This window comes from Chrysochloris asiatica, unplaced genomic scaffold (assembly GCF_000296735.1).
Source record: "Chrysochloris asiatica unplaced genomic scaffold, ChrAsi1.0 scaffold00203, whole genome shotgun sequence".
NCBI lineage: Eukaryota > Metazoa > Chordata > Mammalia > Afrosoricida > Chrysochloridae > Chrysochloris > Chrysochloris asiatica.
Window position 1 is genome coordinate 2588753 of NW_006408721.1, and position 19624 is coordinate 2608376.

A 19624-nucleotide genomic window follows, 5' to 3' on the forward strand; every position below is an offset into this window, starting at 1 on the left:
GGGAGATGGGATAAAGAGAGATACAGTGATGTATTAAACATATTCTTCTGAGTTTGAATAGCATTATAATTGGCTTGACTAGGAATTAAAAAATACAGAAAGGAACATTTTCCTCTACCTTTTCCAGGAAAATGAACAAGTTACGCGAGGTCACATAGCCAGAAAGAATCAGGGTCAGGGGTCAAAACTAGGCAGTTGGTTCCCCACCCCTTGTGACAGAAAACAGGGGCTACCAACCCTTATGGAACATCTAGTAGTGTAGTGCCCACTTGATGCTCAGTGCAGCAATTCCATGATGCAGACATATGTTCCCATTCACAACGAGACAACAGATTCAGAGAAGGTAAGTGATTCATCCAAGGTCACATAGCTCATAAGTAGAAGAGCCAGAATTCATATTCTAACTCCAAGGTTCATGTTCTTTCTAATATGCTCTTCCAGGCCAATTCCAAGAGACAGATCCCAGCATAGGGAGCACTACTTTTTAAGACTAGACCATAGGTTATTATATAATTGATTATAAACAGGGTAATTTACAAAGAAGTCCCAGAATTTCACAGTTTGCACACAGCTGCACATGGGGAAAACATTTTCTGGATTGCAACTCTGAGAGATTATTGAAAACTAGAGACCTCTCAGCCAAAATAGGATGCCTGATTATTCTAAAGACCATCTGCAAGGGGAGGAATGCCTTAGGCCAGCAGAAATTTTTCCGAGCATGTACTTTGCCAAAGGCTGACTCTCCTGGGATCTGGGTTACTGCTCAGTGGGAGTGACTGAGGATGGAGTTAGGAAAAACCCCGGGGACAAATGCTCCTGCTATGTAAAAAATGAAAAACAGCAACCTTACATACTACCTTTGGAATATAGAATATGGTGCAATTTATGCTATAACAACCTGATACATATTTAAAAGGATGGGAATGGGGAGAAATAATACACCCATATGTTAGCAGTGGCTATTTCTAAGCATGAGACCCTGGGTGCTTCTTGTTTTCTTCTTTATACTTTTATCTATTTTCACAATTTTCCTACAATGTAATAAACATGACCCCAAACAGAATCCAGTCTATGGCTCTAAATGCTGTGTGTTGGACTGTTAATGGGAAGAAGGAAAACTTGTAATTTTTTTGTTCATCCTCTGCCTTCCACTACCCAGTCCCTGCTCCCTCCAGGGCTACCCTGTTGCTTACAATGGCCCAAAATGCCTGGCGGCACACACATGAATTGTAAATGGGTTTCTCCCTCTACCCTGTTTGCCTATTTCTGTGCTCTCTCCCACAGCCAAGATCTTGGGGAAGGTGGGTGAGAGCCTAAGTCGAATCTGCTGTGTCCGCCCACCAGTGGAACGCTTCACCTTTGTGGGTAAGTGAGGACCACCTTCTTTCCCAAACCTGTCTTTTTCCTTTTCCTCCTTCCTTCATTCATTCAGCAAATACCCCGGAAGTACCTGCTGTGAGTGACCATTTATAGAGCAATAATGGAGAGAGGCCAGAGTTCACAGAAATACCAACAGACCTGCAGTGCCCCACCAGGGTGGGAGTCCTGAGGTTGATCAGCCCTGTCTGGGGTCCTCCCCTCTCCTCATGGCTGGGTTCACCCCACCTTGGGTTCCAGTGGGGCCTCCCATATCTGTTTTCCTGCAGAAAGACTCTCTCCTTCATTCCCTCTGCTGGGCTGCTCCCCAAGGACTCACACAGCTGAGAATACCAGAGTCCCTGGGGCTCTTTGCCCAAAATCAACTCCACAGAAGAACTGAAGGCCTAGGCTGCATTCCTTTGACTCTTTGGCCCTATTTCCAATTTCAGACATCTTAAAAAGGAACTGAGAGGGGAGCGAAGCCATGGCTTTGTGTGTGTGCACACTGGTGCGTGCACCCCCTCCTCCCCACTACAGGGCACTGGTCACATGAGAGCACAGCCAATGCCTCTGTCTTTGCACATCTGCCTGTGGATCCTGATGTATACCCCCCCTGTGAAAAATCTCAACATACTCAGTTTGGCTTGTCCATTAAGCCAGGTGACTCCTAAGGGGAGACTGCACAGCTTTCCCCTCAGCTTTGAGGGCTGTCAGAAGGGAAAGGAGCTCACAGACCTGTGTATGTAAGCTAAGTCCAAGGCAACCCTGAGAAGCATCTTACCAAGCAGCTTATCTCCATAAGACACAGAAAGAAAAAGAGGCACTCAACTTGAGTATTATGTGCGCTTGCCACTGGTTCCTCTGTGAGCTTCTACAATCCTGAAAGTCCCATAAATGTGAAGTTCTGCCCTTGGAGTGTGAGGCATCAGCTCCCTATTCACTCTACACAGATGCCCTGTGTGGGAAGATAAACTCACCCTTCACTCCCACCCACTCCACCCCACAGAGGAGCCGTTGGGCTGATCACATACTGGGTACTGCAAGGACTAGGAAGCCAGTTCTCTAATGGTGTGTGTACCCTCTCTTCTCCCTAGATGAGAACGCCAACCTGGGCACAGTGATGCGGTACGAGGAGATTGGTGAGTGGGGTTGGGAGAGCCCGGGCACATTTGGAACTGCCAACCAAAGGGTTGGAAACCCTGAACTGTGTTTGCAACAGGGTCTGCTCTCAGAAGAATAATTTTTCCCAAGCTGAGATCACATTCTTGGGTATCTCCCCTTTAACATCTCCTAAATGGCTTCTTGGTGTGGCGCTGTGGGCTAATGCGTCAGACTGCAAAGTCATTTGAACTTCAAGGTCAGTGGTTCCAGCTCACCAGCTGCTCCTTGGAAACCCTATACAAGGTCCCTATGGGTAGGAATTGACTCGACAGTACTTGACAACAAACAACAACAACTGGCTTTAAGCCAGTTCCCAGGAGATAGGACTGGATAGGTTGGCAAATTTCCCTTTGGAGCCTCCTACTCTCCCTCATCTAAAAGATGTGAGAGCTAAGGTCCAGTGCCAACCAGAGATCTTTCTTTTGCCCATGGAGGCCTAACAGGAATCGGACGCCCTGCCCCACCTTTCCTAACGGAGGTTTTCAGGACTTGACAGTGGAGGGGGAGAGAGGAGGCTGGAAACCTCTTCCATGATCTTCACTGCAGCCTGTTTGGCTAAGGCCAAGCCCTTCCACTATTGGTGAGGGCTGGGGCAGGTGCAGGGCAGCCACACAGAGCTGTCGGAGGGGAGGAAGCGGGCTGATGCTTGTATGTATACTAAGTCCTAGGCAACCCTTAGAAACTACTCCAAAAACAGAAATCTTTCCAAGGACAGACGGATTCCAGAATGGAGTTGGGAGGCTGGGGTTGGCACTGGTACCAGGTGACAAGGAGGGTCTATGACAAGTGGAATGCTGGGTTCTACAAGATGAGGGCAGCCTGGTATCCCATAGAAATGCTCAGTCTTTAGCGTCCTGCTGAAAAGATCCTCTGGGCTCCTCCTCCTCCCCATCCTCTCTTTGGATTGGAGGTCATGGCCTCCTGGGAAGCCGTGGTGTGAAATGTCAAGGGGGCTTCTCTGGTGTCCTCCCCCGACTTGAGGCTCAGCAGTATGCTGGAGTTGGGGCTCACACCAGTTCACCAGAACCCATTGTATAATCTTCAGGGGTTTCTAAACACTGTCATTCAAAAAGTTAGACTATGGAAACCTACCCAAGCCAAACCCAGCCCACTGCTCTCCTGTCCATTCCAACTCACAACAACCCTACAGGATGGAGAACTGTGCCATAGGGTTAGGGTTTTCTAGGCTGTAGTCACTATGGAAACAGACTGCCACATCTTTGTTCCTTGGAGCGGCTGGTGGATTCAAACCATAGACCTTTTGATTAGCAGCTTAACCACTGAGCCACAGGACTCCTTTGTCTAGACTTACCATTAAATGAACTGTATTACAAACAAAAGGTACTGATTACTCACCCCCTTCACTCCCTTATTATTTTACCTCATCTTATATCATTGATTTAGCAACATATCCATGACGACCACCAGAAGAGGTCCCAAAGGAGACAGGTGCCTTTGGCTCCTGGTTGCACAGCTCTAGAGCTCCCAGAAAATCAGGCTGGAGTCTGAGTGGCAGAACCATCGCTTCCCTGCAGCTCTCCATATGGCCAGGAGCGGCCGTCTCCCCAACCAGCCAAGCTCAGAGCAAGTCTGTAGACTTGTAAACTTTATTCCAGTGTATACTTGTCTTCTTGTTCCAAAGAGAAATTTTTTTTGTGGCCACAGGCTGTAGCCTTGTTTATATTCCCAGAACCCAGGACTGAAACACTAGGGCATCTCCTACAGTCCCGTCCTCTAGACAGGACAGTGCTGATCAGATCAATGTTTGCACGTTGCATTGAGCTTTTACTTACAGAATTCACCTGTACCCCTGTGAAGGTGTTCAATGACAATTAAAAAATTAGTTGCCACAGAGTCAACTCCTTGTGTGTGTCAGAGTAGAAATGTATACATAGGGTATTCAATGACAGGTTTTTAAAAAACTTTTTACTGTGATTTTTAAAGAAGTTTACAAAGCAAACTGGTTTTCCATTGAACAATTCTTATACATTTTAATTTGTGAGACTAGTTGCATTCCATGCAATGTAGCATTTCCTTTCTTCTTTCTTTCCTTCTCCTCTGGCCTTCTGAGCTTTATCCCTGGATAAATGTTACCCTTTTGATTTATATGGTTATAATGAGTGTGTACTTCCCTGGGTCAATTTATCAACCTGTCCTATGCCTGAAAGTTGAGTCATGGGGGTTAGTTCAGTTCCAGACCTGAAGAGTGTCCAAGAACCTTAGTCTTAGGGTTCCAGCAGTCTCTGGAGCCAGTAAGCTTGGTTTTTATGATTTTGAGTTTTGTTCCATATTTTTCTCCCACACTATCCAGTATCTTCTATTGGGATCTTTTTTAGATCAGTTGATAGTGGTAACCAGGCACCATTTAGTTCTTCTGGTCTCAGAGTTGTGGAAACTTGGGTTTGAGTGGTCCATAAGTCCTTTAGACTAATTGAGTCTATGCAACTTTGATTTTCTTCACTCTTCTTTCTTCTGTACAATTGTACCTTAGATAGCTACTCAGATGCTTTTAAAACTCCAGTTTGATACTCACCAAAGTAGGATATGGTGGTGGTGGTGGTTATGTGCCGTGAAGTCGATTCCGACTCATTGACCTTGTATAGGGTTTCCAAGGCTGTAAATCTTTATGGGAGCAGAAAGCTTCATCTTTCTCCTGTGAAATTGCTGGTAGTTTCATACTGCTAACTGTGAGATTAGCATCCCAACTCATAACCAGAGCTCCTTAAAGTAGGATATAGAATATTGTGAATGACTGATTTTTTTCAATGTAGATTGCCAGGACTTTCTTCTAAGGTGCCTCTGAGTGGGTTTGAACCCCTAAACTTTTGGTTAGTAGATGACAGCATTAATTATTTGCACCACCCAGGGACTTGTGAGGGGTAGTTGTAGTCTTTGTTGTTGTTGCTAGGTTCTGACGCATTGCCACCCTATATAGGGTTTCCGAGGAGTGCTGATGGGCTTGAACCTGCTGACCTTGTGGTTCAGGCTGACCTTTGTGTCCACTGCACATCTTGCCCCATTGTGACTGAATGAAAATGGAAGTTGGGAAGTGACCATTCTCTGTGGCTTTCCCTGAGGCTCTGCCTGTCCCCCTCTTCACCTGTACTGTTCACGGACAGGTAGGAGACTGGAGAAAGTATATGCTGGGAGAAAGTAGAGGTGGGTGGACACAGTTGTCAAGAAGATGTTGAGGCCTTTTTGTGTGCAGTGGGAGCTGGAATGGGCCTCAGGACCCGGGCTTCACATAGCCGGGATTCCTGCGAGGGGAGTGTGGGTGTGAGAGCGCTGATAGAGGGAGTGAGGCAGGCCCAGAGACAGTGGAGAAAGCTGTCTTACCTGCAGGTCATTGTGTTCGGGGAGGCCCGTGGCAGGCGTTCCCATTTTGAAATCCCCTTGCATACTTTGTGAGAAAGAGCAAGTCATTTTCTCCTGGCTCAGTTAGCATCCATGTCCCCATTTTGATGTTCTTAACCAGGTGACTGCTCCTCAGGGGCTCCCCAAACCACAAGCTTGAGGGCTGGAAATGCGCGCTCATCACGTACAATAAACCAGGAGAAACCACCACTGCCCCCTTGCTGCCGCAGCTGGGATCTCACACACGGCCAGTGCTTCCTGTCTGTGACAAGCATATTCGTTGGGGTCCCACAGGGAAAGACCCCACAATTTAAGTTCCTGTGCTTTGACTTAAAACAAAATTTCCTTCATTATACTTGGGTGGCCAAGTACATCCATGGCTTGAGACTAAAAAAGAGATTCGTTTTCATGGTCATAGAGCAGGGTTTTGAAACGGCAACGCTACTGACATTGGAGTCAGGAGAATTCTGTGTTGTGTTGGCTCATCCTGTGCATTGTAGGATGGTTAGCAGTATTTCTGGCCTATACCCACTTTTTCCAGTTGTTCTCCCCACACCGGCCCCCTTGTGACTATCAAAAATGTTTCCCCAAACCAAAACAAACCTACTGCCAGTCAGTCGATTTCGACTCATAGTGACCAATGTAAGGTGTTGTAGTTAGGTGCCATAGACTGGAAATTACCAGACTGGAAATCTTTACACGGGCAGACAGCCTTTTCTCCTGAGGAGTGGCTGTGGAGTTGAGCTGCTGACTTTACAGATAGCAGTCCACTGCTTAATCCTACCAGGTCATCAGGGCTTTAGACATTGCCAAATGTCCTCTGGGGAGCAAAATTGTCCCTATCCGAAGCACTGATGTGGAGAGCTAGCAGCTAGTAGTGATACTTCTGTTTGATACAGAGCAAGAGAGGGCCCCTCAGCTCTGGGCCTCCACAGAGCCCTGGAGCTCTAGACTGGGAAAGTCCAGTTCATCTCCCACTGCTCCATGCATAACAGTCCTTTGGGGGCAGGGAAGGGGACACCGACTCAGGCAAGCATTTCCTCCAGTGTCTCCAGGGTCACAAGAGCTCAGCCATCCCAGAATACACCGAGGCCTCTGGCATCAGCTTGTCCATTCATTCAGCATGTCCTGATCATTAGACGGAAGATCATTAGACTACAGTCTGATATGCGGAGGTGAGGAGAGGCAGCGGGGACATTTAGGAGTTAGATGCCAGCGCTCCATGGGCTCCCTTAGACAGATCAGCTGCCCAGCCCCCAGGTCAATGAGAAGCCATCCTCATCGGTACAGCAGCCCTCCACCTGTCTGAGAGACATCGGGAGATTCTCTGTAGAGCAGGGACAAACACGCCATCTGAAAGCCCTTATCAGGGCCATGCACAAGCTAGGGGGTCAAGACAGGCAGGGCTGACAGCAGCCATCTCTCAGGCTCTGGGGGACTTGAGTCCAAGCTCAGGACAGGACTGTTTTTGATAGCCAGTGCACAACTGGGCCTGGTGTGCCTGGAAACCAACCACCTGGGGCCATGCCCCCAGTGGGGAGTTCTCCTCACAGTGTTCCAAAAATCCCAGGATTCCTTTTCCACATTGCTCTGTCTTACTGAATCAGTCAGTTGATTGTCTGTTTTAAAAGACACTGGGCCTCACTGGGATGATTCTAGGTGGGCTTTAATGTGGGAAGGAAAACAACTGAACAAGCAGGAAGCTTGCCTGAGTGCCAGGAAGAGTAAGTATAAAGGAAGCCGGCTGAGCCTGGCTGCTGAGCCCTTTGCTGAAGGCAGTGACCTTGTAGAGAGAGGCAGTTCATGGGTGTACTTGATGTCTTCCCTAGCACCCACCTCCCTGTCAGCTCCTGGGAAGAGAGACAAGTCCTGTAATATTGCAAAGAAGCTTAACTCCAGTGATACTTCTGTTTGATACAGAGCAAGAGAGGGCCCTTCAGATCTCACGTAGACCAGACCCTCAGCTGGGCCATCCCCTGTTGAGGTGGTTACCATTCTGTCCCGTGCTCCCTGAATGAATAACTTCTTGCAGTGGATGAGGTCTGTAACTGAGCTAGAGGGATGGGTGTACAAAAGTTTCTGAAGTGCACACACACAATGGAAGAACTGGGCTCTAGGGGATTTCTGTGTTCATATGGAAGGGCTTTCAGGTAGAGACAGCAGAGTTGAATGCTTCCCAGATCTCTCCTGACTCACTCCCCTTGCGATCTTTGTTCCCTCTTCTCAGAGCTGCGGATCTTGCTGCTGTGTGGCAGTGACCTGCTGGAGTCCTTCTGCATCCCAGGGCTCTGGAACGAAGCAGATGTGAGTAGCGAGGTTATGGCGTGGACTGGGATGCGCAGGACCGGGAGGGTGCATTTGTTTTCGGCCCTTTGTCTTGTCTTCCCCCTCCTTTGGAGCTCCTGGAGGGCAATCCATTCACAGGCTCTGGAAGAAAACTCTCACCTGCCCCCCCCCAACTTAATCTCCTGTGGCTTTTTTACACTCCTCCTCAATCTTGCCCCTGGAAGAAAAGCCATCTGAACCATACAGAACCTTACTCCAAACAGTGCTTGGTGTGGACAAAAGCAATCCAAACACAATAATCCTCTGCCCTTTTGAAATTTCTATGTGTTTTGTTTTCCTTTCATTCATTTTGAAGAGGTAGTTAGTACCACCCTACAATTTACTCAACAAGAGAAAAAGGGTCAAGAGGGGAGAAGTTATGGCAAAAGGACAGTAGGACCCTCCTGACTATTGATTTAGGATAGTGAACCAAGTCTTTAAACTTATGTCATTTAGAAGTGCAATCATCCTTTGTTACCAGATCTAACTGTGATGATCTTAAACCAGCCAATGTATGGAGCTACCACTGACACACATTAAAGGCTTCTTCAGATAGCCTTTATTTCCACAAACTCTTCCATTCATTCATTCATTCATTCATTCATCTGTTAGCCTTAACTAATGCTAGCTCCATACGCCACAGCCACTTGAAGTTGTATCCCCAGAGCATCCATCCCAGATCTAGTGCTTTTTAATTGCCTTGCTGTGTGACCTCATGGAAATCACTCAACTCCTCTGGGCCTCAATTGTCTGTTTTTTAATCTATAAAATTATTTAGAACACTGTCTATAATATTGTGAGATGCTGGAGACATTTATGACACTGCAACGCCAAGCATATTCAATCTATATTAGGTGACAAGATACGTGTGTGTGTGTGTATGGTGTGTGTGTGTGCTGCTCTGATGAATATGGTGGTAGTGGGCTTCCATAAAGATGGATAGCCTTAGAAACCCTATGGGGCATGCCTAGTCTGTTCCAGAGGCTCACTGAGTCAAAATTAACTCAAAAGCAGTGGACATACCATACCTTCTGTAGCTTTTTTATGACAACAACAAAGAAAGGATACAATTGAGGGTTTGGGTAGGGCCCACCAGGGAGTTTCCATGATCCAGAGAGGGATGTGCCACCTTCTCTTGTGCGTGGTCACCAACCCAGAGACTTCACTTGAGCCTCAGGATTTAGGGCTCTTGTAAATCCCATCACACAGCCATGAAATGTGGTCAGCGCCCAGTCCCCTGGTTGGTCCCTACTGGGTTGGTCAGCCCTTATTTATAGCTTCAGCTGTTGCAACTGCTCGAAAGAACTGAAAGCCAAAGGCCAAATTGCAAGAGGAAGACTGACGAAGAAGAACGAAGAGTGTGACCTCTAAACCGAACGCTCCTTATACTCAACACAGCTTGTGACAAATGTTAATCTGAGTTCAGTTTTCCCCATTTTTAAAAGAGAATAATAATAGTACATACTTTATAGGATTTGGAAGAATTAAATGAGATTACCCATATAAAGTATCTAGCATTGTCCCTAGCACACAGTTAACATGAACAAACATTAATAAATGAATTTTACCTAAATAGACACATAGATGTTGTTAAGTGCTGTCAAGTCGGTTCTGACCCATAGCGACCCTGTGTAGGGTTTCCGAGGAGTGGCTAGTGGGTTTGAACTGCTGACCTTGTGATTCAAACCAACCTTGTAGTCGAGTGTTTATCCTACAGCACTACACTTGGTCTCCAGACACATAGATAGACACATAGCTCTTCAAGGTGGGGGCCATTAGTGCTAACATGCTGCAGGATAAAGAAGAAGGGAGGGAGAGTTTTAGGGAAGCAAATTATACTGTGTAGTCCTTTCATCTCTACCCGGAACAATTTCCTGCAGGTGAAATGCTAAACCTTCTTTCAGTTCTGGATTAAGTGGCTTAATTACCTTTTGCTTCCCTCTCTGCTTCACAAGGTGCTGTGAAAGTAAAAAATAATGCAGGCAAAGTTCTGTACAAGATCTCAGCAAAGCTCTTTCAAGAATCCCGGCAAATCTGGGCAACTGCCTGGGCCCCATACCCTGGAGAGGTTGGGCAGTTAAGGAGGGATTTAGAGGGATGAAGCCAGCAGCTGGGGCAACAACCTGAAGTACCTTGAGGAGTAGGGAATCCCAGGGAGCAGTTTGTTACTTCCCGGGCAAAAAACTGGGTGGGAGTGGGGGTGTTGTCTGTTACCTTTGTGGAGTCTTCCTCTTGAAGGTTCCTCAGGCTTTCTGGGTCCTGAAGTCTATATGATTTGGAGCTCACCCTACTAGGCCAGTTCCACTCAGTTTCCCCCAGGTGAATTGCTGACTAAGTTCCTCTCATTTTCCTACAAAGTGGCAACACTTGAGCACCTGAGAGAAGGGCCCTGGGTCTCTCCTCTTTGAGCTAGTTGATTACATGGAAGGGGAATGACACCTTGGCTAAAATCAGTAGCTGTTGATTTACCAGGAATGTGACCATGGAGGTGGAGTGAGACCTAGGCCCATTCACCCACCTTCTCACTTGAGCAGTCCTGACCCTGACTCACTTCACTGTTGCCTTCCAGAAGAATTGCATAAAATTTCAGTCCTTTGCAAGTCACCATGGGAAAACGGGATACATTTTCTTACTCATTGCCAAATCCATGGCCATAAAGTCAATTTTAAGTCATCGTGGCCTATAGACAGGGTAGAACTGCCCCACAGGGTTTCCAAGACACTGTAGGATAAACACTCAACTGCAATTTCAGTTTGAACCGCAAGGTTGGCAGTTCAAACTCACCAGTCATTCTTTGGAAACCCTATACAGGGTTGCTATGGGTCAGAACCAACTCGACAATACTTAACAACAACAATTTTTATAGAAGCAATCAATGTGCCACACCTTTCTCCTGTGGATCTGTTGACTAGTGGTTTTGAACTGCTGATCTTTTGTGAGCAGTCAAGCAATTACTAACTACAAAGCCAGGAGGGCTCCTTGGGACTCCTTCCCACGCTGCTACTCACCAGTCTGAGATAGATGACTTAGGAGAATGCCCTGGAAGCCAGTGATGGGTGTGACAATAAGATAAGGTGACAGACCTCTACCAGTTTGACCTGGGCTTCGGCAGGATTTGAATCTGGAAGTCCCATGTCCTGGGAATTCTCTCAGTTCTGAACAAACTAGGAGGGTCAGTCACCCTGGCCACCCAGGGCACTCAGTCTGGCTACATCCACAAGTACAGAGCACAACAATCCAGGCCCACAGGGACTCTGTGTCTCTGCTGTCCATGGAAGCCAGAGTCTATTTCACTGCAGAGGCACTGGGAGATCTGCGGGGAGAAACCCTTGAAACGCATACCAGCTGGTTTTCCAGAACCCTGTCACCCTTCCTCTTAGTTAAGCAATTGCTCGGTGCCCTGACTCAACCCCCTGCAAATCTGAAGGGTTTTTAGACTCACTGCTTGTGAGGTAGAGAGGTAAAGACACCAAGGAGCTGTTTCCTTACATAACAAATATGACTCTCAGTCCACAAAAAGAGGGGTACCATAAATATCACCTTTAATTTATTTAAATAAAATCCAAAGTCAAATCCCTATGCTGAGGAATGGTGGGAAGTTGAGTCTGAGTGATTACTGATTACCAGTAATGGAGAGGCTCTGTGTACTGTGAAAAACAGGACAGGCCTTCATCTCTTTGTCAGTTACCACAGCCATGCTCCCTTGTGCTCTCTTGAAGTTGGTGGCACTCTGCCTTCATGCCCACCTGGGGGCCTGGGACTCCCACCTAAGACTGGGAACCCAATACTGGTCTCACCCACCTATGACCACCAGGCCTCATTCTCCTCTGAGACCTTGTCCCTAGGAGGTTGTCCCAGAGGGAGGAGGGTGTGGGCTTTAGCTAAGAACGTGTGTGAGAGGGAGGAAATGATAAAACCAAACACATTGCCATCAAGGTGATTCCAATCCATAGTGACCCGATGTTGGTGTTGTATAGGGTTTCTGAGAAGCGGCTGGTGAGTTTGGACTGATGACCTGTTGGTTTAAACTGACCTTGTGGTCCAATGCTTATCCTACAGCACCACATCAGGAGCCATTGTACTCCTGAGAGAGGGAGCGGAAAAGGGAGACAGAGAAAGAGAGGGATAAAGAAAAGGGGTTGGGGAGGCTGGGAACATTGTTTTCCTTCTCTCTATTCTCTTTCCTCTCCCCTCCCCACACATCAAGCAATATTTTTTCAGTGAGGTTAAGGGCACTTCAGATACCTTCTTTTTTTCTGCAAAATTCCCCAAAGGCAAGAAAGGGTCTAGTTCTCAGTCAGAAATAGGGCTGAGAGTGAACAACAAAGGGGCTGTAGGGAGAATTCGATGACTTACTCCACTGTCCTTACTTAGAGAAGGTTGCATCTCAAGTGTCTGGAAATAGAAGGTCTTTCAAGACTCGGCATAGGGTGAGTCCTGCTTATTGTACTAGAAAGTTCTACTATCTAGGGGTTGCCTAGAAGGGACCCATTTTAGGGATTTCAGTTCCTGACCATGAGATTGTGCTGGTGTGCCGTGGAGTTGGTTCCAACTCATAGCAAACCTGCATAGGGTTTCCGAGGCTGTAAATCTTTATGGGAGCAGAAAGCCTCATATTTCTCCCATGGAACAGCTAGTAGTTTCAAACTGCTGACCTGTGATTAGCAGTCTGACTCCTAACCACTACACTACCAGAGCTCCTTGACCGTGAGATTACCAGGGATCAAGTATATGAGACCCAGCATTTATTCATTCGTTCCCTCATCCATTTTATCAGAACACATCTCTCTTTATTACCTGGTACCCTAAGTGACTCTTACAGACCACCAACTTCTGCTCAGAGACCAGTGCCCCCAAAGCCAAGAATGAGGAAACAGAGTAGAAAGGAAAGCAAAGCTTCTTGGGAAAATCCTAGGTTCTGGCTCCTCATTCCAGTCTCTCTTGTCTTTTCCAGAATTCTCAGAAACAAGGCAGGTGAGGAACCACTAGTCCAAACTGGTCTGGGGAGAAGGAGGGGCCTCTCATTCTTCAGTAATGAAAGGGTAAAAGGGGCCGTGGAGCAAACTTCCCTCCACATAGGCTGAGCACAAGCTGAGGCTTCTGGTGGCCAGCAGAACTGCCAGGGCCTCTCTGGCATAGTCACAACTTGCCACTGAGTCAGTCTTGCTCTTGATTTTGCCCTGAATTCCTGTACTGACTCCTTCCATGCCAAAACCCAATGACACTAATGAAGGGGAACCCTCCCACTCCCTCCCCAAAGTCATCCCTTATGACATTTCCCATTGGGCACAAAGACCCCTTGTTGATGTTGTTGTTAGGTGCCATCGAGTCGGTACCGACCCATAGCGGCCTTATGCACAGCAGAACGAAACACTGCCTGATCCTGCGCCAACCTCACTACCGTTGCCACGCTTCAGTCCATCGATGCTGCCACTTGGCCAATTCATCTCAATGGGGGTCTTCCCTAATCCAGATAAAACAGACATGTGAGGATAATGATATAATTCACGGCAGGCCAGAGGGGAGGAAGTGGCACTTGAGCTGGACTTTGAACAAGGGGCAGGGTTGAAAATTAAGTGGGTAGAAAGAGAAGGGGGTTCCAGGTATGATTGTTGTTATTAGCTGCCTCTGACTCCTGGTGGCCCCTGTACAATAGAACGAAATGTTGCATAGTCCTGCACCATTTTCATCATCACTGGTCTGCTCAAGTCCATTGTGTATTCAGTGTGCTTTCCACCCTAGGGGGCTCCTCTTCCAGCACTAGCTCTGACAGTCTTCTGTTGTGATCCATTGGTTTTCGTTGGCTAATTTTTATAGATCTCCAGGCCTTTTTTTCTTACTCTGTCTCAATCTAGAAGCTCCCCTGAAACCCATCCACCATGGGTGACTGCTGTCATTTGAAATACTGGTGGGATAGCTTCTAGCATCATTGCAATACACAAGCCCAACGCTGTAGGACAAACTGACAGACAGGTAGGTGAAGACACTTCCAGATATGGATGGGGTAGAATAAGATCGAGTGGTGGGAAATAATTCCACCTGGTTGAAATAGGTTTATCTTGGTCATCTGGAAAGATATTAGCTTTTGAGCAAACAGGAAAAATCATTAAGTTTAATGGTTAAATGTATTAGCTGCTCTGAACAGATATTTGCATTTTAAATGAGCAAGAATCAATATTTAACCTAAAGGAATGAATCTCTAAAAGTGGACCATTAGGCACCAGAAATGAGCCATTGAGGGTTGAGGGGAGCGCCCCTTTCTTTTTGAATGACTCAAATCACAACATGCCACAGGCTGGCTCTAATTGGCAGTATTCAACATTTTTCGAAACAAGCTATCATGGATTGCCTCCTATATCTACCAACTATGGGAAAACAACCAAAGAAAATAAACAGAGGAAGAGCCGGAGGCACTAGCTACTCCAGAAGAAATCCCAGGGCCCCAGGACAAATGGAGAAAAGACAAACATTTGGTTATTCAAGCTTCCATGGTTTTTATCAGACAGTCCAGCTCCAGACAGGAAGGCTGATGGACCATCCACCCCTGCACTGATAAGACCAATGCTGAATATACAGGCTAAGTGAAGGAAGCCCAGCTCCTGCAGAGGAGGATTCTGGTTCTCGTGTGAAAGGAGCTGTTCTGTTTGGTTTTCAGGCTTTTACTTAGGTCTGGAATCCCCTGCTTTCCCACACCCTAATTGGGAATGGGAGCTGGGATGACTTCCTATGGGAAGCCCCTCTGAAGCACCCTCCTTTTGTTTATACTAAAGAGCTGTCTGACCACAGTGGGCTCCACCCACCTTCCCATCCTAGGGGGTGGGTGGAGCAGAACATCGGCTCAGGATTCACTCACTGCACGGGTGGGACTCCTCACAAGCTACTCTGCTCCTAGAATCTTTTCATCCCATCCAGAAGTGTACAGCCTTATGTACTCTAGGGGGAGGCATAGAGTAATGAAAGGAGAATTTATCAGCTGTTCCGCGGGAGAAAGATAAGGCTTTCTGCTCCCATAAAGATTCACAGCCTCGGAAACCCTGTGCAGGGTCTCTGTGAGTAGGAACCGACGCCATGGCACATAACTACCACCACCACGCCTAGAAGAAAAAATAAGATGACTATACTATCAAACAAAAATATTTTTAAACCTATAAATTTTCAAATCACAGAAACATGAATCTTAAAAATAGATCTAGAGACAGTGTCAGGTGGAATGAGTCCCTAAGTTAGCACTCATTGACCGATACCCATTGCCCGGGAGTCTATTTCCGGTTCATAACCTCCCTATTGGATAGAGTAGAACCGCCCCTTAGGCTTTTCCAGGCTGTCGTCTTTTCAGAAGCAGACTGCTACATCTTTTCTGGCAGAGCAGCTGATGGGTTCAAGCCACCCATCTTTTGATTAACAGCTGAGTTCTTTAACCACTGTACCACCAGGCTTCCTCAGTCAGACTCCAGTCGGTTCAAGCACACTTATAGCTATGCCATTGGGGCAAGTTATTAAATCTTACGGAGTCTCAGTTTGCTCATCTCTGAAATGAGAACCGAGACACGTTTTATAAGACAGCTGGTGAAGGATTAAAACCGATAATAAGTAAAGCTTCTAGTAGGGCACCTGGCACATGATGGATGGATCCTGAATACCTGCTTCTTCCCATCCTTACTGACTGCCTCATGTTCACCCTCGATGTGTTAATGTGCTGTACCTGAACAAGAGAATGTGCTCAGTAAGAGGAGGTCAGGATTCTGAACCTTGATCTCAGAATGAGCCAACTGAGAATCTTAACAGGATAAGATAATGTAAACCAAATCCTATTGCTAATTATATAAAACCCTCTTCTTAAAACACTCCGTTGTTGTTATTGGGTACCATTGAGTAGATTCCAACTTTAGTTGTTTTTTATTGTAATTAGAATGAATTAGAATTAGAATGAAACCCCATCCATACAATGACCAAGCTCTTGCTTACTTTTCTGACCTTCTGGACTGTATCCCCAACATGACTCCTTTATGCCTTTTTCCCCACCTCACTAGTTGGGAATGCTTTTCTTCCAGACAGTTCTGTGCCAGGTCTCTGCTTACTATTTAGGTTTCAGCTTAAAGGCCATTTTATTTTATATTCAGTGTAGTACTTAGCTCTGATATTTTCTTATTTATATTATAGTTATTTGCCGATAAGCTCTCCCCACTAGAAGGTAAGTTTTGTTAGTACACATATTCTAAATAGGCTTCTGATCCCCAATCTTTAAAAGCAAGTTGTTGCAGAAAACATTTGTTATTGTTGTTAAGTGCTGTCAAGTCGGTTAGACTCAGCGATCCTGTACAGGATTTCCAAGGAGCGACTGGTGGATTTGAACCACTGACCTTGCTGTTAGCAGCCCAGTGCTTATCCTACAGCACTACACCAGGACTCCACTGGAAACAGTATATTTTAAATAAAAATATAGAATATATTTTAATATATATATGTAACAATATATACACAGAATATAAAATGGATAAGTATGTAGTTTGGGTGAGTTTGGGCACTAAAGATATGTTGATTGGGGGCAACTACTATATTGGATTCCTTGAATTCCTTGCTTGTTTTATTTGCCAGCATCAGAATATCCACCACATGCATTCAATAAATAAGGAGATCTGGTAGCGTAGTGGTTACAAATCAGGCTGCGAACCTTAAGGTCAACAGATCGAAACTACCACCTGTTCCGCAGGAGAAAGATGAGGCTTTCTGCTCCCGTAAAGATTTATATACTCGGAAACCCTGTACAGGGTCACTATGGGTCGGAACCAACTCGATGGCACTAAACAACAACATTCAATAAAAATTTGTTAAATATAAAAATGAAAGGGCACCTTCAACCATGAGATGTGGCCCAGAGTTTTTTTGGCCAGTTACTCAGAAGACTTTAGCTATCACAAGACATCAACTTCTGCTTCTCCTTTATAGTACTATATATCATTGAAAATAATCACTTGTCTAACATCTCAGTAGATAGTAAACTTTCTTCTTACTCCCCTGTGTTCCTGGGACCTAGGAAAGTACCTGGCTAAGATCACAGCACTCACCCACAGCACCTCTAAACCCTCCTGAGGGATGATAAAAGTTCCACATTCCTTCCATGAGGTTTGCCACATAACTCATGAGTCTTCTCTCTCCCAAGACTAAGTTGCTTCCTGCCTCAACATGTCTCATATCCTTCCTCCCTGTAGGGGGAAGCAGAATCCACCCCCTACAACTTCCTCTTCCCATCCCTGCTCCTGCATCCCCTGAGGAGCCTTTGACTAGAAGATGAAAAGATCTGATGAAAGCCCTGCCTGTGAGCAGGAAGTTGAAGCAGGATGAATGTCATAGGCCTTCACCTCTGAGACATACACAACCAAGAGCTGAGCTGAGAGGACCACAGTGTGTTTGTGCTGCAGGGGAGAAGAGTATATCCCGATCCTGCCCTCTGGGTTCAGCAGTGTGAGAGCCCATTAGTCATGACCAAGAAAGGACCGTGCTAAATAGTTCTATTTCATTGGCCAGGTATATCACCTCCCACAAGACAAGCCTACAAAGGACTCTACATGAAGACGTAGGAGATTCCATACCCCTAATGCAGAAGTGTCTGGGTGGTGCAAAGGGTTAAGCACTTGATTACCGAAAGGTTGGTGCTTCAAATGTACTCCAAAGCTGTCTCCAAAGACAGGTCTGGAGAGCTACTTCTGAAAGGTCACAACCTTGAAAACACTGTGGAGCACTTCTACGTTGCTTACATGGGGTCACCAAGAGTCAGAATCAACTTGAAGGAGAGCTCAGTCGGAAGGGCCTGGATGGGTCTGGGCACACACTGGGTAGGTTCTGTGGCTAGGGAGGGTCTGAGCAAGCCTTGGTTTCTTGTCATCATATATCTTCCCTACTCACCCCCACACTCCAGAACTTGTCATGTGCTTATTCTGCTTGAATTCCAAGTTTACTAACCTCAGCCCAAGCCAGAGTGTTTGCAACTTTGCAAACTGTCTAGATGATTTAAAGCAACAATTTTTCAAATATGGGTGGATGTAAAACATATTAAAGGGCTCCCCTTTCAGTGAGAAGCTTTAGCCCGGCCCAGCCCAGCCCAGACTTGCCTCACCAAGTCTCTAGGGTTAGAGTTGAACTGTATTTCATTTCAAAGCTCCCCAGGAATTGCTTCTGACCAGTTAAATCAGGCCTTCTGCTGCTCTGCTGCTACATGTCATGGAGTTGGTTCTGACTCATAGCCATCCTGTATAGGGTTTCCGAGGCTGCAAATCTTTATGGGAGCAGAAAGCTTCATCTTCTGGGGAGCAACTGGTGGATGTGAACTTGCAGCCCAATGCGTAACCCACTATGCCCCCAGGGGTCCTTCAGATAAGGCCTGGGAATCTGTAAAAGTGCGGTCGGCCTTGCTTGCCATGGTGGTGGTGGCTGTGTGCCATGGAGTTGGTTCCGACTCATAATGACCCTGTATAGGGTTTCCAAGGCTGTAAATCTTTATGGGAGCAGAAAGTCTCACCTTTCTCTCAGGGAACCACTGGTAGTTTCGAACTGCTGACTGTGAGATTAGCAGCCCAACTCTTACGCTACCAGAGCTGAAAGTCTGTTTGTATAGGCTCACTTCCTTGAATTTCCCAGGGCAACCCTATATATACAGGGTTGCTATGGGTCAGAACTGACTCAACAGCACTTAACAATAAGAAAGACAACAACCTAGTGATAGGATGATCTTCCTCTGCTACCTGGAAACAGTGAGGCTTTATCAGCTAACTCCTCCAGGACAAAGGCTCAGAGAAGACTGCAGACACTCACTCATTTGCATCTATTAAGCATGGCTATTAAGTTCTGGTAGGAGATCTGGGAGAGTAGTGGTTACAAATCGGGCTGCGAACCTCAAGGTAAGCAGTTCGAAACTACCAGCCGTTCCTTGGGAAAAAGATGAGGCTTTTTGCTCCCGTAAAGATTTACAGCCTCGGAAACCTTGTGCAAGGTCACTGAGTTAGAATGGACTCCACGGAATACAACCAAGCACTTCTGGTGAGCCAGGTCCTTTTCACCTGGGGACACAGCGATAATTAGCACAGAAAAAAACCCTGCCCTTAAATGCATAGAAATCAAGTTTTTTTTTTTCTGCTTCTTTAAAGTTTTATGGTCTCCGAAATCATATAGAATCACTATGAGTAGGAACCGACTCAATGGCACCTAAAACTAGCAACTACTAGGGGTGAAGGAGTTCTGGTGGCACAACGGTTAAGTATTTGGCTGCTAACTGAAAGGTCCATGGTTCAAACCCAGCAGCTGTTTCATGGGAGAAAGATGAGTCAAGTTTACTTCCTTATATATTACAACATTGAAAACACTAAAGGACAGTTGTACCCTGTCCTATAGGGTCACTGTGAGTTGAAATTGACTCAAAGATAATGGTATT

At 46.2% G+C, this 19624-nt stretch overlaps 1 protein-coding gene across 1 annotated transcript in view; it reads left to right on the forward strand.

Annotated features, from left to right (window-relative positions):
- The window catches only part of NMNAT2 (nicotinamide nucleotide adenylyltransferase 2), a 237766-nt gene that overhangs the window by 207599 nt on the left and 10543 nt on the right, over positions 1-19624 (forward strand). The window contains exons 6-8 of the mRNA XM_006872539.1: positions 1285-1365; positions 2454-2498; positions 8102-8178. Of these exons, the coding sequence (XP_006872601.1) occupies positions 1285-1365; positions 2454-2498; positions 8102-8178 (203 nt within the window). The remainder of the gene's footprint in view (positions 1-1284; positions 1366-2453; positions 2499-8101; positions 8179-19624) is intronic.